This window comes from Montipora capricornis, chromosome 6, assembly GCF_036669925.1.
Source record: "Montipora capricornis isolate CH-2021 chromosome 6, ASM3666992v2, whole genome shotgun sequence".
Classification (NCBI taxonomy): domain Eukaryota; kingdom Metazoa; phylum Cnidaria; class Anthozoa; order Scleractinia; family Acroporidae; genus Montipora; species Montipora capricornis.
The window spans coordinates 2,895,754-2,908,253 of NC_090888.1; the positions used below are offsets into that span (position 1 = coordinate 2,895,754).

The following is a 12,500-nucleotide window of genomic DNA, read 5'->3' on the forward strand; positions in this document are numbered from 1 at the left end:
CTGGGTTCGTCCCTAAAGCCTTTAGCTGTTTATTTCATGAAACAAGGTCTAACTCCACAAATCCAAATGCGTCATACCCAAAAGAAAGGCTTCGGTTCTTAACAATCCATCAGCTGCAGTTTAGAACTGAGATAATCCAAGGAAATATCTTCACTTCTTTTTAACTCTTCAGAAACGACTAATGGAGAGCACACCATTGTAATTTCCTTTTCTGTATTCCATTCAAAATGAATTATTTTTCTTTTATCATATTCATTAAACCACGATCAAAATTTCGTTAAAAATTCTGGAAGCGGTAAGAAAAGGAATTAATTAGGATCAATCAGCCAGCCGTATATGAAATATTGATGATAAACGTTCTTGTTACTACTCAATCATAATCTAAAATTTTAAAAATAAGGCAAATGTTACTAATAAACAAGGGCCGAAACTGAAAATTGTTTATTCGTTTCTTTGTTTTTTCTTTTAACTTTATCGTCCAGTCGTAAAAACCACAATCACAGAGGAGTACCATTCTCTCAATTGTGAAATTATGCCAAATTGGGCATAAATCACAATAATCAATCGGTTTTAATCAATATTTTATAAGACCTGTTTTTTGTCAAAGAGATAAATATTTAAAACCAATCAGAAAAATGTTACATTATCTACACTGGCTGATAAATTATTCTCTATGACAAAGTTGTATTTGTTTCATATTAAAACTAGAGAATTTTCAACCTGTAACAATTGTGTAGCTGCAATATATCGTGTTAGAAATCATTCCCGCTTGAGTGGGAAAACAGATTGAAAGTCCGTATCATCGGCTCTTCAATGCTTTTTATTGAAATTTGCGGTTAGTTGCATGCAAAGGCTTCCATTTACAAAGGTTTTGGCTTGGACATACATGCAGTCCATGATTTCTACTTTATTGTTTGGCAGTACGTTATTCCTACACACTGACTCAGGAAAGAAATATTCAATCTGGTCAAACCGATAGCGTCATGGAATCAGAGAATGTTAATGGGGAACAAACATTCAACAGTGCATTTCCAGAGATTCGTATTGCTTTAATAACTACAGTGGTTGTAGTGTCGTTCATTATATTAGCAGGAAACCTGTTAACTGTTGTTAGCATTTTGTGTTTCACAAAACGAAAAAGTACCTTCAGTTTTCTTCTCGTCACGATCTCTTTGATAGACATTTTAAATATCTTGGGACCAAATGTAGTCTCTTTGTTCGTGTTTTTTGACAAAGGAAACAATTTCTACAAGTACTTTACTTTGTGCAGACTTCAAGCATGGAGTATCGTGTTTCTTCGTTGTGCTGCCACATTAGCAATTACTCTTCTCGGACTAGATAGATTTTTCATTACTTTAACACCGCGCTTTTATCGAAAACAATGGAAAGGAAAGTTGTTCGTTGCATTTTTCTTTGGAAAATGGATAATCTCCGCGTTTATAGCGACGTGGCCTCTGCTCTGGTTAGACGGTTTCCACGTTTCCAAGGATACAGGATATACTTTTTGCCTGTTCCTGTACGAAAATCCTGTGGCGGGATTTTTCGTCGTTTTCCTCATGTGTTTGTTGCTAGTCAGTTGCTTGTGTTTTTACGCAATATTCAGCACATCGAACAAGGGATCGTACAGTACCAAGTTGAGAAAAGATGACGGGTTCAGCTTTTCTGCTAAAGAGCGTGAAGTTTCCCACTTGGCGGACCCTACTGACAACAAAGATCTCACTATTTTAGCAGCTTTGGTCGATGGTGTTTATTTAAGTTGCTAGTTGCCTGGGATGGTAAGTCAGCTGACATAGCACAATTCATCCCTAATTGACACCCCATATAGAGCAATAGACAGATTCGGTTGACTAAATGTTGTACCCAATTGAAATCTTTCGGGGTTAAGGTTCTTAATGTGTTGCATTTGCATGATAATGTAGCAGTCACATTTGAATGATATCGAAATACTTGGAACAAAACGTTTTACTCCTAAAGGATTTAACTTGGATACAACATTGAGTTAGCCGAATCGGTCTCACCCGACTAATCCGTGACATTTTATTTCGCGCTTTGATTTCCATACACGAACGTTAACCTCAATACTTGCCTAGCATCTGGATTTGAGCCCACGATCCCTCTTCCACGAGCCGAAATTTTTTACATTCCAGATGATCACTAATTTCTTATATGGGGTGAAATTTTGCTAAAATCATTTATACATTTTTAAAAACAGTTTCGCATTCGGGGTCCGTACTTTCGAACTATGAATATTTCAAATGAATGAAGGGGGTAGTTTCTAAAGAAACTGTGGTGCTGCGTCGGTGGGGAAGTAGTATACAAAAATTTGGCTTTATCAACGGAGTGGATAATGTAAATTGGCCACCGTGCAGAGATAATAAAAGCTGACGTTCCGAGCGTTAGCCCTTCGTCAGAGCGGTCTGCCGAAGGGCTAACGCTCGAAACGTCAGCTTTTATAATCTCTGTACGGTGGCCAATTTACATTATCAACTCCGTTGATAAAACCAAATTTTTGTATGAATATTTCAGTTTTCTTTTTTATTTTTTAAATTACTTTAGTTTGGTCAACTGCGGGAACGTGTAAAGAAAACCCATCATATTAATCACTATGGAGGCTCTGTGCCTTAAAATACAGTACATACGGGGAAAGGAATATCTCCTCTCTTTAGTATTACGGTCACGAATCAAAACAGGAAATTGAATAAACCGTTGTTACAATTGTTCCGCTTATCATTTTGATTTCAAGCAAAACAGAACCGCTTGAATTTTAAACATTTAAATACCAAGACATAAAGCTTTAACATCAATTCCAAAACATCTAGGCTTCTCTGTTATATTTTATTCTAATTTATTTCAGATAGCCATTACACTTGGTACTCTTTCAGTGGACTATCCTTCGCTGTTCGGCTTGTGTGTGCTCCAGTTACCACTGGTCAGCAGTCTCTTGAACCCTTTGATATACGGTATCAGGTGGCTTCCTTACAGAAGGGCATACCATCGAGCACTGAGGTGGCCTTGCACAAAATGTTGCAACAGGAAATTTCAAAAATCATCGCGTTCAAGGTCGCATAACTTTAACTGTAAGTATGCGAGCTGGCTGATATTTTACTTGAGTATCTTGGAAAGAGTGAATTTCGTCAAACGCCGCGATCAGAAATTTATAACACGTTTGAAACGTGTTTTAAGGGCCATTTAAACGGTTTCGACATTGTCTTCAACATGTGCCTTTGAACCTAAGTCTGGAGTGTTTTATCAAGTTGACAACATTGTTAAAAGTGTAAAAAAATTGAAAGCTTATTCAATTAAATTTACACTAGTTAAAGAGGCAGTGTCACGCTATTTCAGTCCAACTTAAAAACACTAAAATACGTCTTTGCATCAATCAAGACCAAAAATCAATGGTGTACTTTTGTTGCCAATAACAACTGAAGTGCACTGAAGCTATTCTTTGTTATTTGCATCCATGGATGGAGAGAGGATGGAAATTGATTGAAACTTGAAAAAACTGGCCCTTTACGTCAGTTTGAGATCTTCGCAGTTATGAACGGTACTTTAATAGTAACGAAAGGAACTTAAGCCTGTACATTGCAGGCTTAAACCGGATTTAAACCCATGCCCTTTTTACTGGTGAAATATTTTGTCATCAACTTTTGGCTCGAAAAGGTCGAGGGAAATGAAATCGTTTCAGCCTGCGAAGCATCCAAAAAACAAATTGGGTGCGCGAGGTTTCAGAGTAAACAAGAAAATGAAAGGTTCACATTTGTATGCTCACGCGTTGTAGTCAAAACCTCAAATTTGATGATTTTATGTGCTAAAATGAGCACGGCACGATTATTTCTGCTCTTTTAACCAACGATACTATTGTTTTGTGGAGCCAGTGTCGTTGCCGAGGTTGCCATCGTTTCTGAAACTCCGTTTTGTCTGCACCCAGTACCAGCAAGGTTTCCTTATTTCTTTACAGCCACCACAAGCGCTGGCCACAGCTTCTGGATATCGTATGGTTTTGTAGAGGCCGACGGTGATCATGAAAACGCTTTTCACGTTCTTTTTAGTAGCACCTCGTACATTAAGCCACTCGACTTCAACTTAGATGAGCTGGAAATGTTCGAGCAAAATTCAAGATACACCAATATGGCGCCCTTGTCAATATCCAATGGCCAAAAACCTATCACAATGAAAGATACGACGTGGCGGGCGGGTGGAAATCATTTTCAGAATATATTGGATTTCATCGAGGCCAAGACAGGAGGAAATCATATAACTAGAAATAACAAATGCGCAAATGAGGCTGACATACCTAGCGCAGAGACTCGTCAAAATCATACCAGTGCATACACTCGGTCCGTACATAAACGTGAACCTGCGGTACCAGGTCATGCAAGTGACCTCGAGTTATCTCTTTTTGGACATAACACTTCAGATATCCCGAGTGTTGAGCGGTGCGATAAACAAAAACATAGTGCTACATGCTCCTGTCTTGGAAAATCAAAATACTACCCTGTGGAAAGGAAAAATCGCGAGATGGAGTCATTAATGCCTGACGCAATAGAGAATCTTACCTCTAGAGATGCGCTTCCTACAGACGTACACCTTTAATCTGGCAGTAAACTATACACGAAAAGAGAATTAATTCTCCCACTGACGTAGACAATTTTACGCAATTGTCTCTTATAAACACCTCAAAAATTCAGGCCCCAGTTATTCGAAGAGTGGATCATGGCTATCTTCCGGATAAATCGCTATCCACTGGATAACTCAGTTGGTGTTGCTAGTGTTTATCCGCTGGATAGTGATTTATCCGGTGGATAGCGTTATCCACCTTTTGAACAACCGAGGCTGGGTCTCTTTATAACGGGAACTCAGTTGGGAGAGCATTGCACCGGCATCGCACATGTCATGAGTTTGAATCCCGTCGGAACCTCTTGAATTTTTTGAGGTGTCTACAAAGACAATTGCTTAAATTACCTACGTAAGTGCGAGGGTTATTTCTCTATTAGGGGTACATGTTTCCGACATCTGTGATCGTGTTAACAATCAGCTTAAGGTTATTAAGCGTTTCAGAAATATTGTATCCAGTAATACTAAAACTAGGTTGTATAAAGCTTTCATCATGCCATATTTTCCATATTGTGGTAGTGTATGGCACTTTTGCGGAGCCGGAAACGCACAAAAACTAGAATTACTAAACAAGCAGGCTTTACGCGAAAATTACATGTAACATGAGAAGCAGTCAAGCGTGGCACGGCTTCTCTTGATTGGTTAGTTGTATAAAGTAAAAAAAAAACAGCAGTAGACTAGCAACCTTTGTGGCATGATTATGGTGCTGAAGCAAGAATCCCCTTACAAGAAGGGGTTCCTCTCCACTAACTGAGATAATAATCTCTAGTAAAGTGGGTAAGTGTGGGGAAAATACTGTGTGTGTGGATGGTGAGTTGAGGGAAAATCATAACCAAAAATTAGTCTGTGAAATGAGGAAGAGAAATTCACAAAGCAAACTCTCAACCTCACAGTGGAGTTAGCAAAACAAAACAAACTCTGTGTGAAAACAAAACTTTAATTTCAGAAACAGCCAGATAGTACATGTATAAGAAACTAAATCAAGTAAGAGGGATAAAAAAACATTTGAACATGAAAATTATTCGTTCTTAAAAATAGGAATAATAAATAAGAAACAATCCCTACACAAACCCTTCGTTCTTAAAAAACAGGAAAGGGCATTTCCAAAACCCAAAGAAATCCCATGCAAAATGAAACACAAGTGAATTAAATAAGCAAATCTAAACAACTCAAAGGGAAAGAAAAGCTGACTGCGACACCATTAGGCTCGTAAATGGCTGCGAATCTTCAGGGGCAGAGCGCAACCGAGCAAGGGGGTTTCTAGTCCAGCGCTGGACCTCTACCCGACCCCCTTGTGTCGAGTCAAGAAAGGAAAAAGAAAAGAACAAGCGGAAAACCAGGAGAAGACAACACCAAAACCATGGACAGACTAACATGACCAAAACTGCAAAGCCAATCAAGCAAAACTGGGACTGATAACCAAGAAACACTTACCCGGTATATAATATGATTACTGAAGCAAAATTGTAGTTTAAAATAAAGAAAAATGGATACCTGCTTACTTACATGGAAGAAAAAGCTGGCACAAATTTCCCTTCTCTCTAAACATTTGCAAAGACTCCAGCAAACGTCAGCTGTGCTTACGACAAAAGAATTCAAATGTGACCCAAACTGCACACATGGCCTGGGCACGATATATGAGAAGGAGTCGATCTGGGAACAAGCATGACAGGGAAAATGCCCAATGCAGTACAGTACCACTACGAAATGAGGATTAGGAAGCTAAAAAAGGGGCAGATTGACCCAGAAAAACATGGAGGCCCAAGTGAGATTGCGTTGCTATTGATTCAGGGTGTACTGCAGGAGTATAATCAGTCGTTCTTCTGAATGGTTCCAGAAAAAAAACCCATCAGGTGTATAGATCATTCGTTCTTTTGGATGGATCCAGGAAAAAATCCCATCAGGTGTATAAATCATTCGTTCTTTTGGATGGATCTAGGGAAAAATCTCATCAGGTGTATAAATCATTCGTTCTTTTGGATGGATCTAGGGGAAAATCCCATCAGGTGTAAAAATCATTCGTCCTTTTGGATGGATCCAGGGAAAAATCCCATCAGGTGTATAAATCATTCGTTTTTTTTTGGTGTTTCCAGGAAAAAACCCAGTGAGGTGCCAATTGACACAAACTGAAAATATCTGAAATATCCATATCCAAACAAGTAAATAAATAAATATTTTATAATGCAAGAAATACCTTTTGAAACAACAAGTTCAGAACCATCGGGATCAAAATAATAATAATAATAATAATAATAATAATAATAATAATAATAAAGCTGTTCCTAAGTTAGTATCAGATTAGTGGTTAAGAAAATAAAACCAAATTGTATCTGTGTGTATTGTAATGCAAAGTGTGAACACCACTACCAAGCAAAGAGTTGACTAGGACAAAAGGTGGTATCCCTGCTGTAGATACCTATTGAGATAGTTGTATAAAGTAAAAAAAACAAAAACAGCAGTAGACTAGCAACCTTTGTGGCATGATTATGGTGCTGAAGCAAGAATCCCCTTACAAGAAGGGGTTCCTCTCCACTAACTGAGATAATAATCTCTAGTAAAGTGGGTAAGTGTGGGGAAAATACTGTGTGTGTGGATGGTGAGTTGAGGGAAAATCATAACCAAAAATTAGTCTGTGAAATGAGGAAGAGAAATTCACAAAGCAAACTCTCAACCTCACAGTGGAGTTAGCAAAACAAAACAAACTCTGTGTGAAAACAAAACTTTAATTTCAGAAACAGCCAGATAGTACATGTATAAGAAACTAAATCAAGTAAGAGGGATAAACAAACATTTGAACATGAAAATTATTCGTTCTTAAAAATAGGAATAATAAATAAGAAACAATCCCTACACAAACCCTTCGTTCTTAAAAAACAGGAAAGGGCATTTCCAAAACCCAAAGAAATCCCATGCAAAATGAAACACAAGTGAATTAAATAAGCAAATCTAAACAACTCAAAGGGAAAGAAAAGCTGACTGCGACACCATTAGGCTCGTAAATGGCTGCGAATCTTCAGGGGCAGAGCGCAACCGAGCAAGGGGGTTTCTAGTCCAGCGCTGGACCTCTACCCGACCCCCTTGTGTCGAGTCAAGAAAGGAAAAAGAAAAGAACAAGCGGAAAACCAGGAGAAGACAACACCAAAACCATGGACAGACTAACATGACCAAAACTGCAAAGCCAATCAAGCAAAACTGGGACTGATAACCAAGAAACACTTACCCGGTATATAATATGATTACTGAAGCAAAATTTACAGTTTAAAATAAAGAAAAATGGATACCTGGTTACTTACATGGAAGAAAAAGCTGGCACAAATTTCCCTTCTCTCCAAACATTTGCAAAGACTCCAGCAAACGTCAGCTGTGCTTACGACAAAAGAATTCAAATGTGACCCAAACTGCACACATGGCCTGGGCACGATATATGAGAAGGAGTCGATCTGGGAACCAGCATGACAGGGAAAATGCCCAATGCAGTAAAATACCACTACGAAATGGGGATTAGGAAGCTAAAAAAGGGGCAGATTGACCCAGAAAAACATGGAGGCCCAAGTGAGATTGCGTTGCTATTGATTCAGGGTGTACTGCAGGAGTATAATCATTCGTTTTTCTGAATGGTTCCAGAAAAAAACCCATCAGGTGTATAGATCATTCGTTCTTTTGGATGGATCCAGGAAAAAATCCCATCAGGTGTATAAATCATTCGTTCTTTTGGATAGATCTAGGAAAAATTCTCATCAGGTGTATAAATCATTCGTTCTTTTGGATGGATCTAGGGGAAAATCCCATCAGGTGTAAAAATCATTCGTCCTTTTGGATGGATCCAGGGAAAAATCCCATCAGGTGTATAAATCATTCGTTCTTTTTTGGTGTTTCCAGGAAAAAACCCAGTGAGGTGCCAATTGACACAAACTGAAAATATCTGAAATATCCATATCCAAACAAGTAAATAAATAAATATTTTATATTTGTAAGAAATACCTTTTGAAATAACAAGTTCAGAACCTGCGGGATTAAAATAATAATAATAATAATAATAATAATAATAATAATAATAATAATAATAAAGCTGTTCCTAAGTTAGTATCAGATTAGTGGTTAAGAAAATAAAACCAAATTGTATCTGTGTGTATTGTAATGCAAAGTGTGAACACCACTACCAAGCAAAGAGTTGACTAGGACAAAAGGTGGTATCCCTGCTGTAGATACCTATTGAGATAGTTGTATAAAGTAAAAAAAACAAAAACAGCAGTAGACTAGCAACCTTTGTGGCATGATTATGGTGCTGAAGCAAGAATCCCCTTACAAGAAGGGGTTCCTCTCCACTAACTGAGATAATAATCTCTAGTAAAGTGGGTAAGTGTGGGGAAAATACTGTGTGTGTGGATGGTGAGTTGAGGGAAAATCATAACCAAAAATTAGTCTGTGAAATGAGGAAGAGAAATTCACAAAGCAAACTCTCAACCTCACAGTGGAGTTAGCAAAACAAAACAAACTCTGTGTGAAAACAAAACTTTAATTTCAGAAACAGCCAGATAGTACATGTATAAGAAACTAAATCAAGTAAGAGGGATAAAAAAACATTTGAACATGAAAATTATTCGTTCTTAAAAATAGGAATAATAAATAAGAAACAATCCCTACACAAACCCTTCGTTCTTAAAAAACAGGAAAGGGCATTTCCAAAACCCAAAGAAATCCCATGCAAAATGAAACACAAGTGAATTAAATAAGCAAATCTAAACAACTCAAAGGGAAAGAAAAGCTGACTGCGACACCATTAGGCTCGTAAATGGCTGCGAATCTTCAGGGGCAGAGCGCAACCGAGCAAGGGGGTTTCTAGTCCAGCGCTGGACCTCTACCCGACCCCCTTGTGTCGAGTCAAGAAAGGAAAAAGAAAAGAACAAGCGGAAAACCAGGAGAAGACAACACCAAAACCATGGACAGACTAACATGACCAAAACTGCAAAGCCAATCAAGCAAAACTGGGACTGATAACCAAGAAACACTTACCCGGTATATAATATGATTACTGAAGCAAAATTTACAGTTTAAAATAAAGAAAAATGGATACCTGGTTACTTACATGGAAGAAAAAGCTGGCACAAATTTCCCTTCTCTCCAAACATTTGCAAAGACTCCAGCAAACGTCAGCTGTGCTTACGACAAAAGAATTCAAATGTGACCCAAACTGCACACATGGCCTGGGCACGAGATATGAGAAGGAGTCGATCTGGGAACCAGCATGACAGGGAAAATGCCCAATGCAGTAAAGTACCACTACGAAATGCAGATTAGGAAGCTAAAAAAGGGGCAGATTGACCCAGAAAAACATGGAGGCCCAAGTGAGATTGCGTTGCTATTGATTCAGGGTGTACTGCAGGAGTATAATCATTCGTTCTTCTGAATGGTTCCAGAAAAAAACCCATCAGGTGTATAGATCATTCGTTCTTTTGGATGGATCCAGGAAAAAATCCCATCAGGTGTATAAATCATTCGTTCTTTTGGATGGATCTAGGGGAAAAATCCCATCAGGTGTATAAAGCATTCGTTCTTTTGGATGGATCTAGGGGAAAATCCCATCAGGTGTAAAAATCATTCGTCCTTTTGGATGGATCCAGGGAAAAATCCCATCAGGTGTATAAATCATTCGTTCTTTTTTGGTGTTTCCAGGAAAAAACCCAGTGAGGTGCCAATTGACACAAACTGAAAATATCTGAAATATCCATATCCAAACAAATAAATAAATGAACATTTTACAATGTAAGAAATACCTTTTGAAATAACAAGTTCAGAACCTGCGGGATTAAAATAATAATAATAATAATAATAATAATAATAATAATAATAATAATAATAAAGCTGTTCCTAAGTTAGTATCAGATTAGTGGTTAAGAAAATAAAACCAAATTGTATCTGTGTGTATTGTAATGCAAAGTGTGAACACCACTACCAAGCAAAGAGTTGACTAGGACAAAAGGTGGTATCCCTGCTGTAGATACCTATTGAGATAGTTGTATAAAGTAAAAAAAACAAAAACAGCAGTAGACTAGCAACCTTTGTGGCATGATTATGGTGCTGAAGCAAGAATCCCCTTACAAGAAGGGGTTCCTCTCCACTAACTGAGATAATAATCTCTAGTAAAGTGGGTAAGTGTGGGGAAAATACTGTGTGTGTGGATGGTGAGTTGAGGGAAAATCATAACCAAAAATTAGTCTGTGAAATGAGGAAGAGAAATTCACAAAGCAAACTCTCAACCTCACAGTGGAGTTAGCAAAACAAAACAAACTCTGTGTGAAAACAAAACTTTAATTTCAGAAACAGCCAGATAGTACATGTATAAGAAACTAAATCAAGTAAGAGGGATAAACAAACATTTGAACATGAAAATTATTCGTTCTTAAAAAATAAGAATAATAAATAAGAAACAATCCCTACACAAACCCTTCGTTCTTAAAAAACAGGAAAGGGCATTTCCAAAACCCAAAGAAATCCCATGCAAAATGAAACACAAGTGAATTAAATAAGCAAATCTAAACAACTCAAAGGGAAAGAAAAGCTGACTGCGACACCATTAGGCTCGTAAATGGCTGCGAATCTTCAGGGGCAGAGCGCAACCGAGCAAGGGGTATCTAGTCCAGCGCTGGACCTCTACCCGACCCCCTTGTGTCGAGTCAAGAAAGGAAAAAGAAAAGAACAAGCGGAAAACCAGGAGAAGACAACACCAAAACCATGGACAGACTAACATGACCAAAACTGCAAAGCCAATCAAGCAAAACTGGGACTGATAACCAAGAACACACTTACCCGGTATATAATATGATTACTGAAGCAAAATTATAGTTTAAAATAAAGAAAAATGGATACCTGGTTACTTACATGGAAGAAAAAGCTGGCACAAATTTCCCTTCTCTCCAAACATTTGCAAAGACTCCAGCAAACGTCAGCTGTGCTTACGACAAAAGAATTCAAATGTGACCCAAACTGCACACATGGCCTGGGCACGATATATGAGAAGGAGTCGATCTGGGAACAAGCATGACAGGGAAAATGCCCAATGCAGTAAAGTACTACTACGAAATAACACTTCAGATATCCCGAGTGTTGAGCGGTGCGATAAACAAAAACATAGTGCTACATGCTCCTGTCTTGGAAAATCAAAATACTACCCTGTGGAAAGGAAAAATCGCGAGATGGAGTCATTAATGCCTGACGCAATAGAGAATCTTACCTCTAGAGATGCGCTTCCTACAGACGTACACCTTTAATCTGGCAGTAAACTATACACGAAAAGAGAATTAATTCTCCCACTGACGTAGACAATTTTACGCAATTGTCTCTTATAAACACCTCAAAAATTCAGGCCCCAGTTATTCGAAGAGTGGATCATGGCTATCTTCCGGATAAATCGCTATCCACTGGATAACTCAGTTGGTGTTGCTAGTGTTTATCCGCTGGATAGTGATTTATCCGGTGGATAGCGTTATCCACCTTTTGAACAACCGAGGCTGGGTCTCTTTATAACGGGAACTCAGTTGGGAGAGCATTGCACCGGCATCGCACATGTCATGAGTTTGAATCCCGTCGGAACCTCTTGAATTTTTTGAGGTGTCTACAAAGACAATTGCTTAAATTACCTACGTAAGTGCGAGGGTTATTTCTCTATTAGGGGTACATGTTTCCGACATCTGTGATCGTGTTAACAATCAGCTTAAGGTTATTAAGCGTTTCAGAAATATTGTATCCAGTAATACTAAAACTAGGTTGTATAAAGCTTTCATCATGCCATATTTTCCATATTGTGGTAGTGTATGGCACTTTTGCGGAGCCGGAAACGCACAAAAACTAGAATTACTAAACAAGCAGGCTTTACGCGAAAATTACAT

The 12,500-nt window shown here is 38.2% G+C and overlaps 2 protein-coding genes across 2 annotated transcripts; both read left to right on the forward strand.

Annotated features, from left to right (window-relative positions):
* The first annotated feature begins 983 nt into the window (after positions 1-983).
* Positions 984-1,763, forward strand: LOC138053108 (5-hydroxytryptamine receptor 7-like). Its single transcript, XM_068899789.1, has one exon. The coding sequence runs from the start codon at positions 984-986 to the stop codon at positions 1,761-1,763; it is 780 nt and encodes a 259-aa protein (XP_068755890.1).
* A 496-nt stretch (positions 1,764-2,259) lies between these two features.
* Positions 2,260-4,794, forward strand: LOC138053109 (uncharacterized). The gene is made up of 3 exons (XM_068899790.1): positions 2,260-2,349; positions 2,855-3,077; positions 3,959-4,794. The coding sequence occupies exons 1-3, from the start codon at positions 2,260-2,262 to the stop codon at positions 4,591-4,593; spliced, it is 948 nt and encodes a 315-aa protein (XP_068755891.1). The 3' UTR covers positions 4,594-4,794.
* Positions 4,795-12,500: the final 7,706 nt, after the last annotated feature.

Coding starts and splice junctions, on each gene's coding strand:
- LOC138053108 (XM_068899789.1), top strand. CDS start 984: ATGGAATCAGAGAATGTTAATGGGGAACAAACATTCAACAGTGCATTT.
- LOC138053109 (XM_068899790.1), top strand. CDS start 2,260: ATGAAGGGGGTAGTTTCTAAAGAAACTGTGGTGCTGCGTCGGTGGGGA. Junction 2,350..2,854: donor TTATCAACGGAGTGGATAAT/GTAAATTGGCCA, acceptor AATTTATTTCAG/ATAGCCATTACACTTGGTAC. Junction 3,078..3,958: donor AAGGTCGCATAACTTTAACT/GTAAGTATGCGA, acceptor ATTTCTTTACAG/CCACCACAAGCGCTGGCCAC.